Source organism: Panthera pardus, unplaced genomic scaffold (assembly GCF_024362965.1).
Source record: "Panthera pardus isolate Hobbes unplaced genomic scaffold, ASM2436296v1 HiC_scaffold_25, whole genome shotgun sequence".
Lineage (NCBI taxonomy): Eukaryota > Metazoa > Chordata > Mammalia > Carnivora > Felidae > Panthera > Panthera pardus.
In genome coordinates this window covers 29,847,743-29,872,394 of record NW_026526821.1, presented here as the reverse complement: position 1 = coordinate 29,872,394, position 24,652 = coordinate 29,847,743, and the positions used below count along the sequence as shown (strand labels likewise).

The 24,652-nt window shown below is 49.7% G+C and overlaps 1 protein-coding gene across 3 annotated transcripts in view; it reads left to right on the top strand.

Annotated features, from left to right (window-relative positions):
• UBOX5 (U-box domain containing 5) overlaps positions 1 to 15,560 on the top strand; it is a 37,204-nt gene extending 21,644 nt beyond the window's left edge. For 2 of the 3 annotated variants that reach the window (XM_019462702.2, XM_019462703.2), the window contains exons 2-5: positions 7,216 to 7,310; positions 8,957 to 10,157; positions 12,266 to 12,427; positions 14,824 to 15,560. In XM_019462702.2, the coding sequence (XP_019318247.1) occupies positions 7,257 to 7,310; positions 8,957 to 10,157; positions 12,266 to 12,427; positions 14,824 to 15,032 (1,626 nt within the window). In that variant the 5' untranslated portion in view covers positions 7,216 to 7,256 and the 3' untranslated portion in view covers positions 15,033 to 15,560. The remainder of the gene's footprint in view (positions 1 to 7,215; positions 7,311 to 8,956; positions 10,158 to 12,265; positions 12,428 to 14,823) is intronic. The other variant, XM_019462705.2, reaches the window with a different exon arrangement.
• The last annotated feature ends 9,092 nt before the right edge of the window (positions 15,561 to 24,652 follow it).

Below are 24,652 nucleotides of genomic sequence, written 5' to 3'. Positions count from 1 at the left end.
TTCAGAGAGAGAGAGAGAGAGAGAGAGAGCGTGAGCATGCTCGGGAGCAGGGGAGGGGGCAGAAAGAGAGGGAGAGAGAGAATCCCAAGCAGGCTCCGTGCTGCCAGCGCAGAGCTTGACTCAGGCTTCATCTCACGAACTGTGGGATCATGCCCTGAGCCCAGACAACCGGCTGAGCCACCCACGCATTCCCTGACCATTTAATTGTTATCTCATACTCCAGTGCCTAGTACTGGGCTTATAAGTGTATATGAATGGGCAGTAATATCTTGTCTAAAATTAAATATGAGCAATCAAATTCAGTAGAATTTGAAAAACATTTAAAGAACAATCTGCCACAACCACATAGAGCCTATCCTAGGAATAAAAAGATGGTTTAAAATTAGAAAAATGTGCCATCTCTCATTAGTCTGTCAGATAAGAAAAATAATAAAACTCAATATATAGAGAAATTCAGAATTCAAAGCCTATCCCTGATTTTCAAAAAACTCTGAAAATTAGCATGCTTTATTAGCATAAAATGAATATTTCAATCAGCATTATTTCAAAGATGATACACTGGAAGCATTTTCTAATGGGAACAAAAACAAGCATGGCAACTCTTATTATTTCATATAATTCTGGAAGTTCTAGCTAATGTCGTAAGATGAGAGACAAGTAAGAGTTACCATTTTGAGAAGGAGGCTCTCATTATTGAGATTGTAGACCCTCCCCGCAAAAAACCCCGACTGAAAATCTGTTAAAATCAATTGGTTTAATAAGCCAACTGAACACATAATGGATACCCAAATGAAAAAGTTTCCTATATATAGCAAAACTGGTTATGAAAACTTATGGGATAAAAGGATCCTGTTAATAAATAGCCACCTTCACAAGAAACATGCACGACCTCTTAAGAAAAAAGTCAGGGGTGCCTGGGTGGCTCAGTTGGTTGAGTATCTGACTTCGACTCAGGTCTGATCTCACTGTTCATGGGTTTGAGCCCCACGTTGGGCTCTGTGCTGATGGCTCAGAGCCTGGAGCCTCCTTCAGATTCTGTGTCTCCCTTTCTCTCTCAAAAAGAAACATAGAAAAAAAAAGTCAAAATTGTACTAAGACAAAAAATCGACTTAAGATTTTTATCTTAATATTCTAATAGTAAAAACTTGCCAGCAACCTAAATGTCCACCAAAAGGAGAATGGTTTGTTGGTAATTTTACTCTCTCTTGTTCCATAATGATTTTAAGGTAGCTTTCACAATATATTTACACTATGACATAAAAATAAGTGAAGAATTCAGGCAAAGAGAAATCTGGAGGGATGGGCCACAGGTTTATTCCGAGCTTTCTAGTGGCCAAAATAAAGGAAAGATCATAATCAATTATATGATTCATATTCACACCATATAATATTGAGTTGAAAAAACAAAACAAAACAACTGTTCCTAGTACTGAAACCAAAAAGAGAATTTTCTCATGGGTCTTAAAGAGCGGTTACTATGCAGAGTAAAGAGTGATCATCTTAACAACCTAATAAAATGGCAGCCATAGAGGTATTTCATTTTTAAAAATTATTAATGTTTATTTATTTTGGGGGTGGGGTAGGAGCAGAGAGAAGGAGACAAGGATCCCAAGCAGGCTCCACACTGACAGCAGAGAGCCCAGTGTGGGGCTTGAACTCACGAACTGTGAGATCATGACTTGAGCCGAAGTCCGAGGCTTAACTGATGACAGAGCCTCCCAGGTGCCCCTAGAGGTGTTCCCTTCCCTGCTGATGGGCCACATGGAAGTAGTTGGTAAAGCTCTTTGTGGTGGGGTGAGGAGTGTGGTGAAGGTTGTGGCTGGGATTTGAACATGAGGATGATCCAGTACACTGCCCTGAAGAGCAGCTCAATGGGGAAGTACAGTATAGACAGTAAATTATGGCTCCCCGCTGATGTGTCATTGCCACCCTGGTATCCTGTGAATTTTGACAGATAGGCCACTACATTTTCATCAGTGTGTTACATTTATCTTTGCTACGGCTGAGGGTCCACACTCCTAAGCAGTCTGTCAGATGGTGATGTGGGACATGAATGCAGCAGCCACCAGGGGTGCCAGGCAGGAAGCAAGAGGTGCCACTTAAGCTGGCATGACAAGGAATTTAATGTGGATGGACTGAACAGTCTCCATAAATATTCTCTCAGATTAGATTCTGGTAAGTGCTGCGTCGAACAAACAGCCTGTGTCTGGTCAGATGCTTTAATGGTTGGCTAATGGAATTAACAACCTCTTGGAAAGGTTGAAAAGCCCCATGAGGTAATATGCTCGAATAGAGGGCTAGCTTATCTAGATTTTCCTCAGAAAACAATTTGAGGCTTGATCCAATACATGTTGGAAGGGACAGTCAAGGTTTCCAAATTTCTACATTTAGAGCATAGCCACTTAAGTTTGGGAGAATTAATTAAAAAATAAATAAATAAATGATACCAAAGCCTAACCTAAGTAAGAGGGGGAAAAAAAGTTGTAAGGTGTCCATGTAAGTTCCTGGTAAGTCCTTCAAGGTAAATGGTGTCCAAATAGATAGTAACCAGAGTTTGTTTGGAAGGTTTGGAATCTCAGTTCCAGCTTAACCTCTCTTTAAGCCACAGTTTCTTCATCTGCAAAAGAAAGATATTAGTAACCACTTTAGGGCTAACCAGTGGGTAAGATTAAAATGGAATGAAATTTCTGGTGGCCTTCTCTAAGCCATTTTATGTATGTGCCTTTCTAGCTGGAGTTGTTTTGCTGCTAGAGGGTCTTTGTGTCTTAACTCACTGGGAATCATTTGTGTTGGCTGAGAGTGCAGATAAAACCTTGTAAATTATCATATTGATTGGAGGGACAGTCCAGTTCTTCCCCTTTCAGGGGTCAGAGGTGGGATTTTTAAAGTTATGAGATGACTGGAGTTTGAAAGCCCTGGGACTCATCCTCTCATCCTGGAGAGATGAGATCCTCTCATCCTGGACTCGTCCTCTCATCTCCAGTCCCTCCACAGGAGCAGGCATCTGGTGAGAGCTGAGCCGGGGTTAAAGGCAAAGTGCAGGCTGGTCCTGAGGGTGGTCACTTCTGGTCAATTTCATTTCACACTGCCATTTACAATTGAGTTGGGTCCTCAGATAATTTTGAAAACTTTTCTATTTGGCTTCATACTCACAGGTGAGCCCTTCATCATGGCTTGAGGAGGACCCCTACCCAACTTGTTCTGGTTCCGGCATTTAGGTTCTCAGATTAATTTCATGATATGTAGAATAAATCAAAGTTAGAAGACTGCAGTGTGAAATGTCCAAGAAGATAACAAGGAGATAGGCAGGTAAATGTTAGTGAAATCAGTGCCTCCCACTGGGAAATCAACACTTCCAGGAGCTGACATTATTACTCTGTCAGTTTGTTTTTGTCCCTGAAAGTTGGAGGGAGAAAAGGCCTAAGGAGTGGACAGTGGAGTGGAGGTGATGGCACTCTAGGGGCCCTTTATCTCACTGTCAACCACCTCTCAGTATGCTCATGTTATAACACGGTATAACACAATTTCTGTCTCTTTGCTTTTTAAAAATTTTTTTAAAATATTTATTTATTTTAGAGACAGGGCACAAGCAGGGGAGGGGCAGAGAGAGCCGAAGACAGAATCTGAAGCAGGCTGCAGGCTCTGAGCTGTCAGCACAGAGCCCGACGTGGGGCATGAACCCATGAACCATGAAATCATGACCCGAGCCAAAGTGGGACACCCAACCGACTGAGCCACCCAGACGCCCCTCTTTGCTTGTTCTTACCAAAGCCCTGTCCGACCCATCAGGACAAAATTGGGAGGAGAGGGCTGCCTGCAGCAGTGCAAGCAAAGCTTCTCGAACCCGGACCCGAGTGGCTGAGCTCGCCCTTTGCTCAGGGCCAGCCCAGTTCTGCACTTGGACACCTCTGTTGTGTCACCATCTGTGTCACTATCCTCTGTTTTCCTTTGGCATCATAGGCTTGCTTTTCCAGGAGAAATATTTTGTTTCCTAGGTTCGAGCTTTATATTCATGTTACTACTTCCATATTCAGTTAATCGCTTAATTGTGCATTTAAAACAAAACAAAAACTTAATAAGAAGCCACTTCCCTAGTTGGACAGGAGAATTGAGGGCATTGCTTCTCTGAATGTGCTCTGGTTTCCTGGCCAAGAAGAGGTACATATAAGGGCCCTGAGAATATTTGCAGATGCAATTCCTCATACATCCATTTTTGAGTTATTGTGGAGAACAAGAAAAATATCAGAAGCTGGAGACATTTTCCCTGGGGGAAAAAAGAGAATTCTGTAAACTAGTCCATGTTGATTCCAGACCAGATTCTAGAATATTCTGACAGAGGGATGGCATATATACTTCAAACAGTGAGAAGTACTAAGAATTTCAACACAGGTTCACAAAGAACAGGAGACTTTAGGCCAAGGGTCTCCACTCCATCAGGTTCATCTCATCTCATCAGGTTCATTGATCTTTGTTTTTCTTCCAGTTTTATAATTATCTTGTAATGTTCTTTCTATTGTCCTGAACTTACAGTCAAAAATAATACAGGGGCGTCTGGATGGCTCCCTCGGTTAAGCATCCGACTTAAGCTCAGGTCATGATCTCACAGCTCTTGAGTTCGAGCCCTGCATCAGGCTCTGTGCTGACTGCTCAGCTTCAGATTCTGTGTCTCCCTCTCTCTCTGTCCCTCCCTGCTTGTTGTCTGTCTGTCTCTCTCTCAAAATAAACATTAAAAAAAAGTTAAGAAAAAAATAGAAACATATGCATTACTTTTTAAAAAACAACATGTGTGTGTGCATTTATGTGTGTACAGGTATGTACACATTCATATACATACAAATGCTATAACTGTAATATAAAGGAGGTTTTTAAGTGTGATAATAAAATTTGTTCTCATGTGTAAATATTTGGTTATGACCATATTGGAAGGCATAATGAAGTTATCAGAAGCTATTACTAATATGTAGAATCACCTAGAATGCCGACTGCTACAAGTGTAGACTGTCAGATGTGTTAGCATCACTCTTGGTGATGCGGTTGTCAGAAACGGTCAATATCTCTTTGGAAGAATCTGATCTGAACAAAACAAAGTACAATCTTCCTGTGATCTGCATAGAAGTTCCCTTTTTAGGAAATTAGCATGTATTAAAACCATGGTAAAAAAATATTTTGTGTCTATATGTAAAACTCTGAGTTGGGGCGAGGCTGACGTAATAAACATTTAAAGGTCCCGTGGCAGACCTTCACTGTGCAGAAACAGCCTGCTAAAATGTTGCACGATGCCAAATGTGCCTGGCCTCCGTGTGGCACCTATTGATCATGATAACACAGACCCCACAGGGTGACCCTTTCCCTGTTGGGCTACCGAAAGAGTTTTTCATGGCCTTCTCTGCCAGATGGAAAAGCATAGACTGGCTGGCTGGCTGGCCTCACCCAAGAGGTTCAGAGCCATTGGCAAGGCCTGCTGGCAGGAGAGATATTTCTGGTGGCTTCCCTGCTTCTCTACAAAGACTACCAAAGGCTGTTGGACATTGATCTTTGCTTTTCTTCTAGTTTTATTGAGCTATTAATTGACATATCACATTGAATAAGTTTAAGATGTACCACATAATGATTCAGTATTTGTATATATTACATAATGCTTACTGTAGTAAGTTAACATCTACCACCTCACGTAGTTACAGCTTATTTTCTTGTGATGAGAACTTTTAAGGTCTACTCTCAGCAGCTCTCAAATATACACTGCAGTATTGTTAACTGTAGTCACCATGCTGTACATCACCTCCTCAGAACTTACAACTACAGGGGCACCTGGGTGGCTCAGTTGGTTAAGCGTCCGACTTCGGCTCGGGTCATGATATCATGGTTTGTCGGTTCAAACCCCGCATCGGGCTCTGACAGCTCGGAGCCTGGGGCCTCCTTTGGATTCTGTGTCTCCCTCTCTCTCTGCCCCTCTCACGCTCACGCTCTCTGTCTCTCTTAAAAAATAAACATTAAAAAAATTTGCTTGTAAGTTTTTTTTTTAATGTTTATTTATTTTTGAGACAGAAACAGAGCATGAATGGGGGAGGGTCAGAGAGAGAGGGAGACACAGAATCCGAAGCAGGCCCCAGACTCCAAGCTGTCAGCACAGAGCCTGACGCGGGGCTCTAACTCACAGACTATGAGACCATGACCGGATGAAGTCGGACGCTTAACTGACTGAGCCACCCAGGCACCCCTAAAAAATTTTTTTTTAAAGAACTTCTATAACTACATGTTGGTACATTTTGACCACCTTCACCCATTTCCCCCCAGCCTGGACGTTGGTCGTTAAAATGTTGTTTGGACTAGATGTCCTTTTAAGATGCTTTCCAAGTCTGGGGATTTCTGTTTCTCAATGATGATGTTTTGGACTCTTCCAATTGTTTTCATGTTAATAAGAAAATGCAATCACAGGGTGCCTGGGTGGCTCAGTCAGTTAAGCGTCCAACTCTCGGTTTCAGCTCAGGTCATGATCTCATGGTTTGTGGGTTTGAGCCCCGTGTCAGTGTCTGCACTAACAGTGCGGAGCCTGCTTGGAGTTCTCTCTACCTCTCCCTGCCCCTCCCCTGCTCACATGTGTGCTCATGCGCTCTCTCTCTCTCTCTCTCTCTCTCATAAATAAATAAACTTTAAAAGAAAAAAATTGACAGGTGTTAAATGACAAAGATGCCTAGTACTATGATTTCTGCAACCTTTTCCGTTCTAAACCCTCTGGCTGAGTAGTTCTGTTCTTTCTCTGAGCTCTGCCACTTCTGACCCTCCTTTTCCTGTGGGGAGCGCCTTGCAGAGCTGTTGCCTCCACTGGGTCCAGCTGTCAGCCAGAGGACCCGCAGTCTTGGCCAACCTGCTCAGGCTGCAGGAGAAGGCTCCTCTGGGGGGGCACCCGGCTGTGTCAGTTGGAAGAGTGTGCATCTCTTGATCTCGGGGTGGTGAATTTGAGCCCCACGGTGGGTGTACAGATTACTTAAATACATAAAGAAAAAAAAAAAAAGAAGCTCCTGTGCAATTTTTTGGTGACTCCTTTTCCCCGGCATCACAGGTACGATACAGTGAGACTGTATAGACCATGGCCGTGTGCGTGAAAGTCTTTGTCTCTCAAAACCCTGTTTGATTCTCTTCCCGTAGGAATCAACTCCTAAAAGTTTAGAATTGAACTTTGACATGTCTAATATCAAGTTTTATTTTTTATTCAAGGCTATTTCTGATGCTTGGAAGCTACCCTTTCAACCACAAAGATGGTCATAAATCTTTGCCTCCCACAGTTCAGACCAAGAATTTACTGCAACAAGGTAAACAAAACAAGTATATGCACATAAATATGCAATGGCCATTTTTCATGCTTTTCCCCATGTCTTGCCTTGTGTATGTGGACTTAATTTAGGTGTAATGTGCTTTCACCTTCACTGTTTTAAATCCCACCAGGTGATATTTAGGTAAGCAATGGCCAGGATGTACCCCTAGAATCATGCAGCACTGTTACAAGGGGAGCTGTGGCTCATTTTCTGGAGGGTCGTGTTCATTGTGCTCCTCCCTCTGATGATAAAATTTAATTCTACTCAAGGTCACAGCGAAGGTAGAAATACTGTCTCCCCCAGTATTCCTCTCGCTTACTTCTCATGCTAGAAATAATGACTTGTATTTGTTATTTGGATTCCTTCTTCTTTATTTGAACCAAGTTGCTTTGCCTTTTGTGCAAAGGAGGTTATCTTTCCACAGCCCGGAGCAAGGAGTAAGGAAACTGCAAAAAGAGAATTGAGCCGTCCTTTAATTTTGAGCTTCTGCACACAGCATGCTGTTTCAGGTTCCCAGATTGCTAGCCTGATGTCTTTGAACAGAGACACAGGCTTCCTCCGCCATCTGAAAAGAACATTCTTATGAAACCTTTCGCAGGCTGAAATGGCGTAAAATGAATATCCACCGCCTTCCGGAAGTTCATTTACAAGAGATCTACATTAGTGTGATACCAAAACTTTTTTTCGTAAAAGTAAAAATTCTCTTTGGATTTCTTTTGGTTAGCAAATACAGGTGCTAATATAGGTCTTATGTAAAAGCAAAGTGGTGTGATAGGAACTTTCAGAAAGAGGGAGGCATACCTGTATCTTAAAATTTCCACTGGTTATAAACGAATATTAGGAATATTAAGAGGGGGAGAAGTTGCTCACAATCCCACCCCCTAGCATATTCACTGCTCTAGATTTCGTATAGTCTTTTGTGGTCCTTGTTGGTGAACACACTTTTTTTTTTTTTTAATGTTTATTTATTTTGAGAAAGAGAGAAAGCATGAGCAGGGGACGGGCAGAGAGAGAAGAGAGAGAATCCCAAGCAGGCTCCATGCTCGGTGCAGAGCCCGATGTGGGGCTCGATCTCATGACAATGAGATCATGACTTAAACTGATATCAAGAGTCAGATACTTAACTGACTGAACCACCCAGGTGCCCCCACACTTTTGTTTTTGACCAAGTTCCCTCAGTCATAGATTCACAAGAAGATTGTCCACAAAAAGATTGCTATGGAAATTTAATAATTGATAGAGTCCAAATACAAAATTAAGAACTGTAATGAACATCTTTGTTTTCCCCTAAATTTCTGTGGTTTCATCCTCTACAATAAAAAAAACTAGTATAGCTGTCCTTTTTTCTCACAGACATTATTTTGAAGGGATTTTTGTTTGGATTGAGCAGACTTTTGTTGCTTGTATTTTTCAAGGATGGGCAGTACTTGGGGACACGGTTGCCCTCAGCCCTTGACCTGATAACCTTGAGTGCCTCCCCGCAAAAAAGCCCTGGTGAATTCAGTATAATAGAGGAAAGTTTAAATGAGGAACTTAAGACTTTCTTTAAATAATTGTCTAAAAAGTAGCAAATTCTTGAAATCTAGTTGTCTTCATTTGGATCTCATCAAGTGAATGCGTGTCTTATTTGTCATTAACTCTAGATATCAGCTGATGGTTATGAAGTAGAAAATCTCATCTCTGAAGACCTGACAAAGAGAAGTCATGGTTTTAGGACAGAGTATTTCATTAAGCCACCGGTCTACGTGATAGTTTCCTTTCCCTTCAGTGTGGAAATCTGTAGGATTAACATAGACCTCACAGCTGGGGGAGGCCAGAATGTCACCGGCCTGGAAATGTACACCTCTGCCTTATCCAGCAGAGCATCTTGGAATGCCCCCGAGTGTCGGACCCCGGGCCCCGCCGAGCCGTCCATCCCAGACAAGGAGGCGTTCACCTTAGTAGGCAAAGTCTTATTGAAAAACCAGAGCCAAGTGGTGTTTAGTCACAGGGGCTTCAAGGCCAGGCCACCTTTTGGCCCAATGGACGCCACACTCCCCTCTCCTGCTGTTGTGGCACAGGAGCTCTGGAATAAAGGGGCTCTTTCCCTTAGCCACGTGGTCCATCTCAAGATCTGTATCACCCACGTGACAGGCAGCGGTATCCCTTGCATCAAACGATTGGAAGTGTGGGGTCAGCCAGCTAAAACCTGCTCTCAGGAGGTGATAGACAGTGTCCTGCTGGTTGCCTCAGAGAGCCTCCCTCAGGACTTGACTCTGCAGGCCCCAGCCTTGCCCATGGAGAGTGACTGTGATCCCGGAAGCCTGTCTGAGGGCCAGCAGGCCCCCTCCAGCCTGCAGGAGCTAGCCGAGGTGATTCAGGATGTGCCTGAGGAGTTCCTGGATCCCATCACCCTGGAGATCATGCCTTGCCCCATGCTGCTGCCTTCAGGCAAGGTCATCGACCAGAGCACGCTGGAAAAGTGTAACCGCAGCGAAGCCGCCTGGGGCCGAGTGCCCAGTGACCCTTTCACGGGGGTAGCCTTTACTCCACACTCCCAGCCCCTGCCTCACCCCTCCCTGAAGGCCCGGATCGACCATTTCCTGCTCCAGCACTCCATTCCGGGCTGCCATCTGCTTGGGAGAGCACAGACTGCATTGGCAGTGACACCTTCTTCCATTGCTCTGCCCTCTCGGAAAAGGAAGATGGAGCAGACTGAACATGCCCCGGACAGTAGCCTTGGGGTAAACGCTTCCTGTTTTTCTACCACAAGCCTTCTGGTCTCACCCACTACCTCAGAGCACACCGCTAAGAAAATGAAAGCTGCCAGTGAACTTGGGCTGACACATATGGACTGCTCAACAGGTAATCCACGCCCTGCTTCCATGTCCGCTGCCCTCCCTGTGCTTCCCAGGTGACGCGTGGCACTATTGCCCTGTGCTTTATGTTTTGCCGTCTTAAGTTATCCCAAAACTTACTGGCTTAAAGCACCACACATTCATTATCTCCTAGCTTCTCTGGTCAGGAAGCCAGGATAGTTCGGCTGGGTCACCTGCTGCGGGGTCTTCTCCAGCTGCTGTCAAAGTGTTGGCTGGGGCTGCAGCCACTTCATGGCTTGACTGGGGAAGGATTCACTCATAAGCTCATTCCTGTGATTGTTACAGGATTCGGTTCCTGGCTGAACTATTGTTCCGAGGGCCTCTCTTCCCTGTTGGCTGGTCTTGGCTGGTGGCCAGCAGACTCAGTCTGTCCTCAGTTCCTTGCCACATGGACCTCTCAAGGGCAGCACATAACACGGTAGCTGTGTAAGCACAAGATGGAAGTCATAGTCTTATATTACCTAATTGTGGAAGTGGCATCCCTTCATTTTTGCTTTATTCTGTTAGAAGCAAGTCACTAAGTCTGGCCCACACTCAAGGGGAAGGGGGTACCCTAGGGCATGAGTCTCTGGAGGTGGGTCTCATTGGGAGCCATTTCAGACACTCTCCCACACCTTTGATTCCTATTTTATTCAGTCATGTTTTTAAATGTTTTTAATTCAGTGTTTTTATCTAAGATTGGTGGTTGAATTTTTGTCTAATGCCTTTTCAATATCAGTGGAGATGGTACTATGATTTTTCATCCTTAGATCTTTTAGTGTGAAAAAATACATTAATAGGCTTCTTAATATTCAACCGTTATTACATTCCTGGAAAACTTCATTTGGTCATGCTTCTTTTAATGTTCTGCTTGGTTCTGTTTGCTAGCGTTTTATTTTGGGTAAATAATTTGAACTGTCGTGTACACATACCATCTCTGGTCATGTTTTGTTACCAAAGATTTGTGTGCTCCATAAGAAGAATTAAGACATTTTCCTGTACTCAACTTTAGAACAATGTAAGAGTATTAGAATAATTTCCTCTTTCCATATTTGGTAGAATTTGCCCATGATTGTTAGTGCCTGGTGCTTTTGGAGATAACTCTTTGACACTTTCTTTTTCCTTATGAAAATAAATCTGTTTAGATTTTATCATTCTTGTGATATCCTCTCTTACTGTAAAAGCCCTATGCAAATAGTGCACTTAAAGGTTACATCTGTGTCTTCTCTGGTTTTGAGTATAGATGTTAGTCAACATGACCCCTGGAAACTCCTGGAAGCATCTGAGGTGCAGTGGGGTGAGACAAAGAAAGGTCCTTAGACCCTGATGTCTGTAAGGTCAGGTTTGTTGGTGATATAGGACCATGCTGACCTGTGCTTCAAGGCCCCAAGCAAGTCCTGCACACTGTAGACAAAATGTTCTACTCCCTACTTTGGGGCAGTTTTGTGAACCCTGATACCAGGCAGGTCTCTGGGTTCTTTCGTGGACAGCTGTCTCACTCTCCCATTGCCTTCACCCTCAGCCTACTGCTTGGCTTTCTGTGAACCACACAGAGAAGGTCCCTTAGATAGTGGAGTGGGCAGAGTGAGGTCTTTGTCATTCTACTTGGTAATGACCACTTTGCTTTACTCAGCAGGAGAGAGAGGACGCAAATGCCCAGAGAGTGCAGGCCAGCAAACCCGCAGAGCGGTGAGGGTGGGGGCCCCAGAAGGGAGGAGATGAGGAAAAGCTGCTGGCGAGGGAATGGACAGGGAGCAGGGGCACAATGGTGGGCACCTCCTTGGCCTGCAAGGAGACCTTCTGAAAGTAGGGTGCAGTTCTGCAAGTGAGCCACAAGGTGGCCCAGGCCTGCCCAGAAATCTTTCCAGGAGGAGGAAAGCTAGAGCTGGCCCAGAAACCCTGAAAGTGGTGTGGGATGGGTAGGAACGTCCCCAAGGCTTTGACTGCTGGTACTCCATCATCACAATCCACTAGCAGACGTCAGGGAGGAGTTTCTTTACATCTGCGTCCATTTGAAGTTAGAAGTACTGTTCTTGTGGTCCTCCAAGGACTTATTGCTTGGTCTTTTTTGCTGAACCTCTCTCTGGATATCGTGGTCTGTGCATCTCTTGTCAGGTCCCGTGTCCCACGAGCAGAAGCTGTCACAGAGCTTGGAAGTTGCCTTGACATCGACTCTTGGCTCCATGCCCTCCTTCACGGCTCGGCTGACCCGGGGACAGCTCCAACAGCTCGGCACAAGAGAGAGCAGCGCCTCCTGGAGGCCAGGCGCTGCCTCGGGTAACTGGGGCCCCATCCGTCTCGCCAGAGCCCGGGAGCAGAAGCCTGGGCCCTGCCTCTGGGGCTCCTGGGACCGCCATGCCCAGCCTCCTTAGTGCCAGCAGCCAGCACCCGGGCCTCAGGGAGAACTCTGTCTCTTTCCTTTTCCACGGGGAGCTGAGGGGCTCCTGTGAAGTTTAACTCTTCACAAGGAGAGCTTTCTCTAGTTAACTCTTGGTAATTCTGTGGACTTAGGGCTTGGCAACTCTGCAGTGTTTTTGATAAGATCTAATATTAATTGTTCTGTCCTGAGGACTTTTGTTTCCCCTCCTTTGGTTAGTTTTCAGATCCAGTCTGTCTCCCATCTGACAGCTGGGCAGTTTATTTTAAGGAAGTGTGGAGAGAAGCTTGGGGGTTGTCTCCTTCGTCCCTTCCTGTTAACAGTTTCACTGGTGTTTAGAATAGAGCTGTAGCAGCTTTTGACTGAGGCAGTTTTTGCCCACAGTGAACCTGGGACCACATTAGATGATAGAATCAGTTAGGATACAAGGTGAGAGAACATGCCGGAATGCTAGGCAATTTTTACAAGATGAAGCCTGAAGGAGCCCGTGATAAGGTGTATGCTCGATTCTTGTTGCCCATCCAGAGCCAGGCCATTCTTACCTCTTCTTCTTCTCATCCACACCTCCCTGTCTCTCTTGTTTCCATCCTGACCATCGCCAAGAACCTTCTCGTCCAGGCGACCGGTGGTTTCCACGGCTCCAGACGCAGTGGTTGCTCTCCCTTCCCCTCCCAGCAGTGTCTGATGCGGCTTGCCAGCCCCTCCTTCCTGAAACCCCTTCTCTCTTGGCCTTTCGGATCCTGCGCTCTTTTTCTCCCTCTTTTCACTGTCCCTTTGCAATTTCCACTTCTGACTCCTCTTCCAGACTCTGGTCCTGCAAACTCTTCTCTGCCCTGCCATCCCAGAGAGAACCCACTGGCCAGTGACTGCCCGTGCTCCCCGCTGTGGCTCCTTCCTCTCCTTGGAACTCAGACCCTGGCCTCCCTGACAGCTGCCTGGCACCTCCATGTGGGAAACCCCTGGATAGATGTTGAGTGAAGTTCTAACTCAGAACTGCAGACACGCCCCATCACCCCATTACTAGTAAAGAGCAGCATCTTCTCTTGGGTCAGGCCTGTAACGTGGAGATTGTCCTTGGTGTCCTTCAGCCTTCCTGACATCCATTCATCCTCAAGTCCTGTACGTACTCTTCCAAAGTGGATCTCCGAGCACTCTGCTGCCACCCTGTCCCCTGTGCCGTCCCCTTCCCAGCCCCTCCCTGTCTCTTTCAGCAGCCCTGCTGCTCCCGCACAGCCACTCTCACCTGTAATGTCCACCAGCGCATGGCACTTCACTTCTTAGACTCCTCCCAGGGCATCCCACTGATCCTGGAACAAATTCTAAGCCCCTGCCGCTGGTGAAGTCCTGCGCACCCCAGCCTGCCCCCTTTGTAGCCTCACCTGAAGCCAGTCTCCGCCATCACAGCTCTGTGTCCTGTCTTTCTTTAATGGACCAGCCATTCCTTTTTTTTTTTTTTTCGCTTTGGTTTGGTTTTGGACCAACCATTCTTTGTACTTGCTGTCCCTCTCTTTCTGCATGGCCGGCCTCTTTTTTTCCCCTAAGAGACCACCCTTGCCCTCTCCAGAGGGGTGTGGAGTGGGGACAAAGCAGCCTCCTTAGGCTAGGGCCACAAGAGAAGGAAGCGCAGCAGGTGCAGCTTGGGGAGGCAGTGGCAGGACGTGGCCACTGCGGCCCTCATTCAGGGAGGCCCTGTGGGAAGCAGGGAAAGAGGGAGCCTGCAGCACAGGAAGGGGATTGACAGGTCAGGAGGGGCTGCCAGGCTGAAGAGAAGAAGCAGGTGCCAGGCTCAGTGGGTAACTCAGACCTCAGGGCTGCCCACGTGGTGCCCTCCCTCCTCCTTGGACCTGCCCAGCCCTGCTACACCTGCTCGCTGTCTGCTGTCTCCTTTCTTGGGTCGTCTTGCCTTTCTTGTAGTTTATGTTATCAGGATGAGCTTGTGCCTCACTCTGACCGTAGCAGCCTGTTCCAGGGGGAAGCAAATCCTGCTCAGAGACTGGGAGGGAGGGCTCAGTGCGGTCCGCTTGCCTTCAGAAGCCAGCTTTTCTTGGGCACTCACTGGAGCACCAAGATTTGATGATTGAGGGGAGGTCTCCCAGGTGTCCTGGCTCCCCAACACCCTCTCCTCCCAGAGCAGCCAGAAGTGGCCCCAGGAGGGATAAAGCCATGCCGCTGAAGGGGTGGAGGGTGGGGAAGCTTCTTGTCCCACTTCAGGCTCATGCCCTGCCATCAGGACGGAGCCTGGACCAGGGGACAGCTTTCGCCTCACCTTGGCCTATTTTCCTCCCTGATTTACCAGAGCAGCCTGGGAGCATCCCAGGGCCCGAATGTGCCTCCTGCAAAAGAGCGTTTTCTCCCTACTTCAAAAAGGAGCCTGTGTACCAGCTCCCCTGTGGCCACCTCCTATGCCGGCCCTGCCTGGGTGAGAAGCAGCGCTCCCTGCCCATGACGTGCACAGCCTGCCAGAGGCCATTTGCCAGCCAGGACGTGCTGCGTGTCCACTTCTGAGTGACCGGCTCCAACCTGAGAAGACCTGTCGATGGGAGGAGCTGAGGGAGTGTGTGTGTGGGGTTGGGGGGCACGATCCCCTGAAGTCAGGCCAAATCCCAAGCACAGAGGGGCCCTTTCTCCCCCAGGGGCTTTCCCTTTGCCTCCTTCCAGAGTGTAGCACCCGGGCCAGAGCACAGGGGAGGGGCGCTCCACTCCTGCTCAAGTGGCAATAGGGTAACAAAGCCATAGTTTGGGCTGGGAGGGATAGGGGATGTATCCCTGCCCTCCTGTGCCACCCCCCTGCCAGAGCCCAGGGCCTGTTAGAGCCAGCCCCACCCTGCCAAGGGCCCCCCGAGTTGTCTGCACACACACCCCAGCCCTGCAGGATGGACCCGAGTGGAGCATGAGAGACCATGGCTTGAGAGCTCAAGGACAGCCTCCGCCCGTGGGGTCACCTAGAGTGTTCCGTGGCTGGAGTCTGCGGTGAGTGACTCAGCCCCCGACTGGCAGACGACTCTGAGCCTTAATAAAGCGATGGTTGACGTCTGTCCTCTGTGGACTTCCTCCTGACAGAGTGCCTGTCAGTGTCGTCATACTCCTGTCCCCACCGGCACCCACACAAAGTGGGACCATCATAGGGCAGCCTCAAGCAGTCAGTGCAACCCTGTCTGGCTGCAATTCAGGTCAATGGCCTGAAGGGACGAGAAGTCACGTTTTCGATGCTTGGCATGTGTGAGGGTTTGCACGTGGGTGTGCACGCAGGGTGGGTTGGGCACCCTCCCTTGGGCCGGTGTGGCACAGGCTTCCCTCGTCTTGGCGGAGCCTGTGCACTGCCCTCTGAGAACAGAGCTTTTCTGCACGGGGCCCATTCTGGGAAAAGTGCTTGTTTATAGGCTGCATTGTTTTCATTCAAAATTCAGTTCTGTGGCGTTCCAGAGGGAACGTATGTATTCCTACAACTGTTTACTGTGTGGAAGAGGTTCTACTCCCTGGAAGGATGGCAGTGAGAAAATGCACCAGGCTGTTCCCCGTGCCCTGGAGGATGTCAGGAGGGAGTTCACCTTGAGTCCTCAGGGCCATAAGCTGCCCAGAAATCCCAGCCGCCTGCTCCCCTCCCCTCCCACAGGCCTGCAGCTCATGCTCCAGGGGGACCCCAGGGAGTGACCCCGGGAAGGAGGGAGCTGATTAAAAACTCAGATTCTTGAGTCCCGGGAATTTAGAGATCTGGGGGTGGGGTTAGAGATTCCGGGGGTATTTGTGCTCCTCAAAGGAAATTCCTTCCCTTGACACAGCCTCACCTGAGACTTCAGAGTCTGCACTGCTGGCCTTTCCTCTGAGCTGCTCTTTGGCTTCAAATGGCCTGGCCTTACCCTCCTTGCTTGTGTTCTAAGAAAAGCCCCAGCATTCGGAGCAAAAGCACTGCTGGGGGTGGGGGGATGGCTGCCCTCAGCCTGTGGTGGCCTCAGAGGAGCAGCCAACCTGAAGCAGGTTCACTACTCAGGAGCCCTTCTCTCTGGGGGGCATCCTGTGAGCCCCACCCCAGGGAGCCAGAGGAAGCCCCTTCCCGGGTGGGGTCTACATAAGGCACATCCAGATGGGGGCAGAGTTTTCTCCCTCTAGCGGAGGGGCCTGGTGATCTGCATTTGAAAAGACCTTCTGCGCCCCAGGAGGCTCTGGTAAGAAACCAGGCATGGGAGCTGCTGGGGTGGACAGTTCCTGTCCTGTGACCAGGTGGAGCCACACCCACATCCTTGGAGATGCATTCATTTTTATCTTACTTGTTTTTTTAAGCTCTACGCCCAACACGGAGCTTAAAGTCACGACCCCACGATCCAGAGTCACATGCTCTATCGGCTGAACCAGCCAGGTGCCCCTTTATCTTATTCTAAAGCGCCCCCCAAAAGGACATTTGTCTTTCACCAGCCTTGCCAGAAATGGCACTAGGCACGGCCAGCTGGGCAGTTCCTCGCCCCTAGAAAACGGGAATAACATCTCACCTGCCGCCAACCAGGCTCAGAGGGCAGTTTATTTCTCAGCAGAGCCAGGGGCCAGGCACAAAGCAGCTAACCAGTAAACACAGAGTTGACTCCGACTCTAGTAGACGCAGGACCGCAAAGCCTTGATGAGGCCCACTGCCCCCTCGCAGACCGCAGGTTCTGTGGGGCGCCCGTCTTCCCCTTTCCTGTATCATTTACTCGACGCCAAGCCCATTTGTGGTGCGCAGCCCTGGGCCCCTGGGCCCCAAATATTCATCTCCAAGGGGCAGTGCGGCCTTGCCTCCTGGCTGTCCTCCCTGTGGGGCTGAGGCCCCAGCCCTTGGCCACTCTGCGCCTTTGAACAGGGACTGGACCAGCTCGCTCCTGCTGTGGCCCGCCAGCCCCAGGGGCAATGGGAGGGAGGGCCACTTAGAAGAAGTAGAAGAACCAGATAGCCAGGAAGAAGAGGAGCAGCTGCTCGGTGCTCACAGAGTATTCCATCTCCTGGAAGCCTGGCCGCAGGACCCTGCAGCACCTGGGCACCCGGGCAGAGCAGGCTGCCCTAGCCCCCGGCCGCGCTGCTGCTCCCCGCGCGTCTCCAGCTCGAGACCGCCTGGCCGCGCGGAGCTTTTCCATCCCCCAAGAAACCAGTCCTCTGCCACGGGGGTTGCTGTAAGTAGGTCTGCAGACAAAGCGACCTGTCCCTGGAGGAAGCCGCCGCCCGCCCGGCTTCCAGGCCGTTGCTAGCCTCCTGCCGGCGGGCTTGTAATACTGGGCCAGCTGCCATTGTGAGGGCTGTGGGCGGGGCGGGGCGCCTCAGGGCTGTCCCCTCCCTTGGAGGTGGCCCCTCCGCCCTCTTCCAGTCCCCTCAAGTCCCTTTGCAGCCCGCTCCGGCAGGGTCTTTCCTTCCAGATCTAGGCTGGAAGGGACTGGCTGGGCTGGGGATCAGCCAAAGACGCTCTGTCCAGCCATAGGTGGCAGAGGCCATACCCCAGGCTCCACCCCGCAGTGATGCACTCCCTCTCTTATAAAGAAGTGCCATGGCCCAGAGGGGTGACAAGATCTCCAGAGTGGCACGGGAGGAAGTGAGGAAGAAGGGACAAGAGGCACCCTTCCCTCCCCCAAAGGTTTGTGCCGGCAGTGAGGCGATGCTGCATGTTATCACCATGTGACCACACAAACACTTTGGTTTTTTTTTTTTTTTCTCTTACAATATCTTACAGGAGAGGAAGAAAGTATGTATATATGCTGTGTGGTTCTGTTGACTGCGGTTTCCCTTAACATTCTTTCCTGGACATTTGCCTTTGTCATTAGACACTGTTCTTATTACCAAAATCATTTGGAAAAACAAGCCAGAGGCGGGGGGGGGGGAAACAGGAAAATGCTGAAAATGAAGAATGGTTTGGGTTCGGTGGGGAGAGCTGACCCTTGTATACACAGACCAACGAAACAGAACTGAAAATCCAGAAGCAGGTCCAAGTGCCTGTGGAAACTCGGGGCACCATAATGGGGGCATCACCAACCAACAGGGAAAAATGGACCTTCACCAAGTGGAGCTGGAGCTCCTGGAAGAAGGAAACCATCAAAGAACTAGAAGAAAATGGAAAATGAGGGGATTACTGTGAACCTGGGAATGAGGAAAACCCTCCTCATTCAAAATCCAGGTACAGCACGGGAGAAGAGTGATAAATTTGACTACGTTGAAATTAAAAACAAAAAAACTTGTACATCAGGGAAAAAGCCACCATTAGCAAAGTAAAAATATAAATTACAAGCTGGGAAAATATATTGGGACTTGTATTATGCAAATGGTTAATATATAGTTTCTAAAAATAAAAACCTGATTGGGGCACCTGGGTGGCTCAGTCAGCTAAGCGTCCGACCTCAGCTCAGGTCATGGTCTCATGGTTCGTGGGTTGGAGCCCCGGGTCGGGCTCTGTGCTGACAGCTTGCAGCCTAGAGCCTGCTTCGGATTCTGTGTCTCCCTCTCTCTGCCTCTCCCCTGCTTGTGCTTTATCTCTCAAAAATAAATAAATGTTAAAAAAAAATTTTTAAATAAAAATAAAATCCAGATTCATAAAGAAATGCAAATAGCCTTTTAAACATACCAAAAGATGCTCAACCTTGCTCATAATGTGATAAAATAAAAACAATCCTGAAACACCGTGTCTTGCTTAGCACATGGGCACCCATCTCACAGTCTGGCTACAACATACCGTGGGTGCTCTGGTCTCACAGGTCCTATCACGTGCTGCTGGTGGGAATGAGAGGCATACAAACTGCCAAGGGCAAGGTGAGAGGGCTACATGTGTGTGGACCCTCTGACCCAGCCATCCCACTTCCAGGATTCTAGCCCCAAAGATCCTCTGGCAAAACTAGGAAGAGAACACTTGTCGCGCCACCAGAAGCAGCCAGCCAAGGCCCTTGCAGCACCTGAGAAGCCATATCGCCCCCCAGTGGAGGGGCCAGCTGCATCCAGAAGAAGTGCTCAGGAACAAGTGGTTTACACACACATGATCATACGTTTATTACCAAGGAGGTTGTGGAGACTGAAGGCCACCACCCATGTGAGTTTCAAAAAAAAAAAACCAAAAAACTTGGCATCCAGAAGTTTTTTTTGGGGGGGGGGGCCCTGGGTGGCTCACTTGGATAAGCTGACAGCTGCTGACAGCTCAGAGCCTGGAGCTTGCTCCAGATTATGTGTCTCCCTCTCTCTGCATTGTGCTGGGTGCTTTATGTGTATTACCTCATTTAATCCTTGCGGCTTTTTTTTTTTTTTAAGATTTATTTATTTTTTGAGAGCAAGTGAGCAAGCAGGGGCAGAGAGAGAGAGGGACAGATGGTTGGAAGTGGGCTTTGCACTGACAGCAGCAAGCCTGATGCGGGGTTTGAATCCACAAACCATGGGATCGTGACCTGAACCAAAGTCAGACCCTCACATACTGAGCTACCCAGGCGCTCTCCCCGCTTTTTTTTAAGTAAGTTCTCTGGCCAACATGGGGCTTGAACACACAACCCTGAGATCTAGAGTCACATGATCTACGGACTGAGCTAGGCAGGCCCCCCCCCAGTCTTTAACTCCTGAAGGAGGAAACTGAGGCTCGGGTCCACAAAGAGCTCGGCTGACTTGAAGGCCACTCCTTACCCCTGAGACACCCTACTGGTGGCAGAGGCTGCCAAAGAGCAGACTCAAGTTCCCTCCATAAGAGTGGCCTGGATGTCACAGGAGGGCCTCTAAGGATCCCTCTATTGAGCTGGGACCTCAGGCAGGGCAGAGGCACTGCCAGCACTGGTCTGGTGCAACTCCTCTACCTGCTCGGGCCCAGGTCCACCATGCAAACCAGAACCAGAGGCATAAAAAATAGTCTAATTTTGGAATAACAACTCATGACCAAGCTATAGCACAGCTTTTGAAAATCAAAAAATATTACACCTCTAGGCACAAAAATAAAAGCTGTTCCCCCAACAAAGACTCAGCACAGTTAACTTCGTGTAAGTGGAGAAATCTAGCTGAAGTCTGAATGGAAAAGTACCCATCACGTGCAGCCACTGAAGGAGGAGGACATGGGAAGGAGCAGGTGCCAAGTGGCCCCGGAACGGCCTTTGGCAGTCTGCGGTCGTGCTCACGGTGGTGGGGACTGGCATCCCACCGAGCCGTGGTTGCCACACTACAGATGGCAACCCCAGTTGTGTGATATGTGTGGCTGGGGGAGATCCTGTTTGAAAGAGGAACGGGATGAGTGGGAAACAGTAACCAGATGAGCCCTGTGTGGTTCCGTGGGGTATGAAGCCACGAGGGATGGACAGACTAGGGGACTGTCCCAGGAAGGTGCCAGGGCTAGGGAAGCAGAGGCAGGAGTAGGGAGGAAGACAGGCAGCCTGATTCCCTCTAAGCCAGTAGAGAGAACTGGGTTTGAAAACAGAGGGGATAGGGGTGTCTGGCCGGCTTAGTTGGTGGAGCATTCGACTTGATCTTGAGATTGTGGGTTCGAACCCCACGTTGGGTGTAGAGATTACTTAAAAATAAAATCTTAAAAGAAGGGGTAGAGAATCACGGTCAGGAAAGGCAGAGACACAGGCTGGCCGCCCCTCCCATGGTTCCTGATACCCTCCCCTTGGGTCCAGGGCCCAGACATCAACTGTGACTCAGCTGATGAAATGCAACCCCATGGCTCATTAATTAGGGAGCCTGCAATTAGCCTGTCTCAGGAACCAGGATCCTCCAGAGAGAACCCCTCTGTCCTGCCTTCCTCTCCCTCCCACCCAAAAGATGAGATCAGGCTTGGGGGGAATTTGGCCCCTGGGAACAAGGAGGGGCAGGGGAGCATGAACACCAGGGGAAATGAGATGCCAGGGCACGCGTTTATGCATGAGGTGGCCTTGCAAATTGACCCTTGGTAATGAGACAACGGAAATGACAGTAGGTACCCCCACCCTGAAAGTTTCTGGGGGCAGGCTGGGTGCGGCTGGCTAGACCTGCCCCAACTTGGTCTGCGTAATGCTTGCAAGTCTGACCACCACAGCTCAGCCTTAGAGCCATCCGGTTCGGGGCCAAAGAAACAGATTCAGCAACCTAAATGCCATTTCACACCGGGCCGTTACTCAGCAACACCTCCTAAAATCCTCCCGTCCTGGCCACCTCCTGGCCACCTCCCATCCACCCCTTGTCCCCATCCCCTGGCCAACTTCCGGCCACCTCCCATCCTTCGTCCATCCCCTGACCACCTCCTGGCCACCTCCCGGCCACCTCCCGTCCCCTGGCTACCTCCCATCCACCACCACCCCGCCACCTCCCGTCCCCTGGCCATCCCCCCCGCCACCTCCCATCCACCTCCCACGCTACTCCTCTGCAGCCGTTCTGTCACCTCCCTTTCCAAGACTCCTTGGAAAAATGGATCTCAAGTCTTAGTCTTCGTCCTTTCCTCCTGACCTCATGCCCCTGTGACTATTCTGTTTTTATTTTTTAAGCTTATTTATTTTTAAGTAATCTCTACCCCCAACGTGGGGCTCAGACTCACAACTCTGAGATCAAGGGTCACACGCTCTTCCAACTGAGCCAGCCAGACGTCCCCACTGTGACTATTTTAAATGACCAGTTGCCAGTCAGAGTGCCAAGTGCTCCTCCATCCAAAGGGGCACGCTGTTCCTTCTCTCGACTCCGGATGGGCTTGTGGCTGCTTCGACCAATTGAGTGTAGCAGCCCTGACCCTGTGTGATTTCCGAGGCTGTCACAAAATGCCACAACACTCCTGCCTCATTTGCTGGAACACTTGCCAAGCCCTGGCTTGCTAGAACACTCCTGGAGCACTCTGGAAGCCGGAACACTTAAGAAGTCCAACTATCCCGAGGCCACCAAGCTGCAAAAAGCCCCACAGAGGGGCCACAGGTAGTACCACAGTACCACAGGTAATCCAGTCGGCAGTCCCAGCCCAGCCCAGCCTTTGGGTCACCCCAGCCCAGGTTCCCCGGGCACGTGAGCGAAGAAGTCGCCAGAGGACTCCAGCTCCTAGCCATGCACACATCCAGTCATTGTGGAGCAGAGAAAAGGTGTCCTTGCTGTGCCCTGCTGCAACAATGAAAAGATCCTAGACGGCTGTCCAGAGAGGGCTGGGGGTGGGGGGGGGGGGGGTTATGGCGAGGAGAAACCAGGAAGGCAAAGCCAGAGTCCTCCTCGGCAGAGAAAGGCGAAAGCCCAAAGACGTTCCTAGCCTAATACTCTGCATCCTGACACGTGTCTGTGCTCCTGGCACAGACAGAGGCACGTGACGCTCACTGGGGCTCGCCACTAAGTCAGTCATTTACCGAAGACCCTGTGTGGGATGCACTGGGTCCGGGGACCCACTGTAGAAAGGAACACTGTCTGGTGGCACAGAGGGACAGGGAAACACGTGAACCAAGCATTTTGGGGGTACCATGTCGACCCACAGGAGGAGGAGGAGGTCAGTTCTGCTAAGGTTAAGTTGGGGGGCAGGAAAGATGGGACTCTGGTTCTGATTTCAGAAAAATCGCTCCATGGATGTTTTTGGTGGGGGGAGGAATTCGCTCTGCAGCCTCCATTGCCCCTTCATAATACCGCCTTGGTTTTCCCTCAAGCCTCGGCTTCTTTCTCCATTGGATACAGTCTGAGAGAGCTTCATTCAGACACCTAGGGGATGGGCATAGGAGGCGAGCAAAGCCAGACTCCACTCCCCAGACCGTGAATCTGAGCAGAGGGACGAAGTCATCCCACGGCGGACGCCGGGCCCGTTCGGCCCCCGGATGCTGTGCACATTGCACATGGCTTACGGCTGACCTGTCTCTAAAGACCTGCCCTCGGCCAAGGGCAGCCACCTCACCAAGAAAATGCCTGGGAGATCCCCTCCCCCCACCCCAGCCCCCAACAACTAATACTCAGATATGTTAAAAAAAAAAAAAAATCAACTCAGGGGCACCTGGGTGGCTCAGTCAATTTCAGCTCAGGTCATGATCTCACAGTTCATGGGATCAAGCCCTGTGCTCCCTGCGCTGACAGCGCGGAGCCTGCTTGGGATTCTCCCTCCTCTCTCTCTGCCCCTCCCCCAACTCGAGTTCTCCTTCTCCCTCTCCCTCTCCCTCTCTCTCTCTCTTCTTTCAAAATAAACATCAGGAAAAAAAAAAAAAAATCAACCCCCTGGCCTCAAAGCAGGGCAACTCTGGAGCTGCCCGTGGGATCAGGCTGAGGCTAGACTCCAGCTGACCCACCTTTGCCTGGCTTCTTCCCCAGCCCAGTCCTGCTTCACTCACTCCCGAGAGCCCTCCCTCCTTCCTTCGGCAATCACGCGTGCAAAAGACCCCATCTCAGGGGCTGCCGCCGGGGAGATCCGACACAGCCATTCCAGGAGTCCTTCCCAGGTTCCTGTTTCATGATCCTCCAGAAACAGTTTCTGAGCCCCGGGTCTCCAGCTTTCCCTTACATTATGAGCTCTCAGTAGCCTTTAAGTTCCTTTTGCTCAAATTTACCAAACCTTGTTAGAGAACACGGAACCAGGAGTAGAGGGCTGGCGCCAGACTCTCAAGAACATGAGGGGCATGTCGGAGTGTCCAGAAAGGGCCAGAAGATAGTGAAACTGACATGCACATTCTGGTTTGGACCCCGCTGCCCTGTGGCAGGTGGGGGATGAAGCAGCTGGGTCGTTGGAGTCACGTGGCCTCCTGAGGGCAGAGTTCTGACAGATTCTGGTCTGCTACCACAGGATTTCAGGGTTTTAGGGCTTCAAGGACCAGTAAGGCCTAAGAGAAGGGCCTTGGCCCTGGCCTCATGCCTTAGAGGGTCTATTCTGACCCTCCTCTGGGTGAGACCAGGGGACATACCTGCCTTGAATGGGTACCCTGGGGGCTGTGCCCTGGAACACTCTGTTGTTCCCATGATTGTTTCTGGAGGAGCTGGAGGAGTCCTTTCCTCTGGGTCTGTGCTCAGGGGGACCCACTTGAAGTGCGCAAACATGTCTGCGTCGTGGCAAGAGGAGGAGGTTTGTCAGCCTCAAGGGCAGAGCGCCCACCTGTGTGCATGTCCCTGGGGATGTGGGACAGAGCCAGGCTGCAGGGAGAGGTCAGCTCCCCCGCCGCCAACTCTGCGGCCGGAGTCCCAAGAGCAGGAGACTCCAAATTTGAACCGGGGCTTCCAGATCATTATGAGCACATACG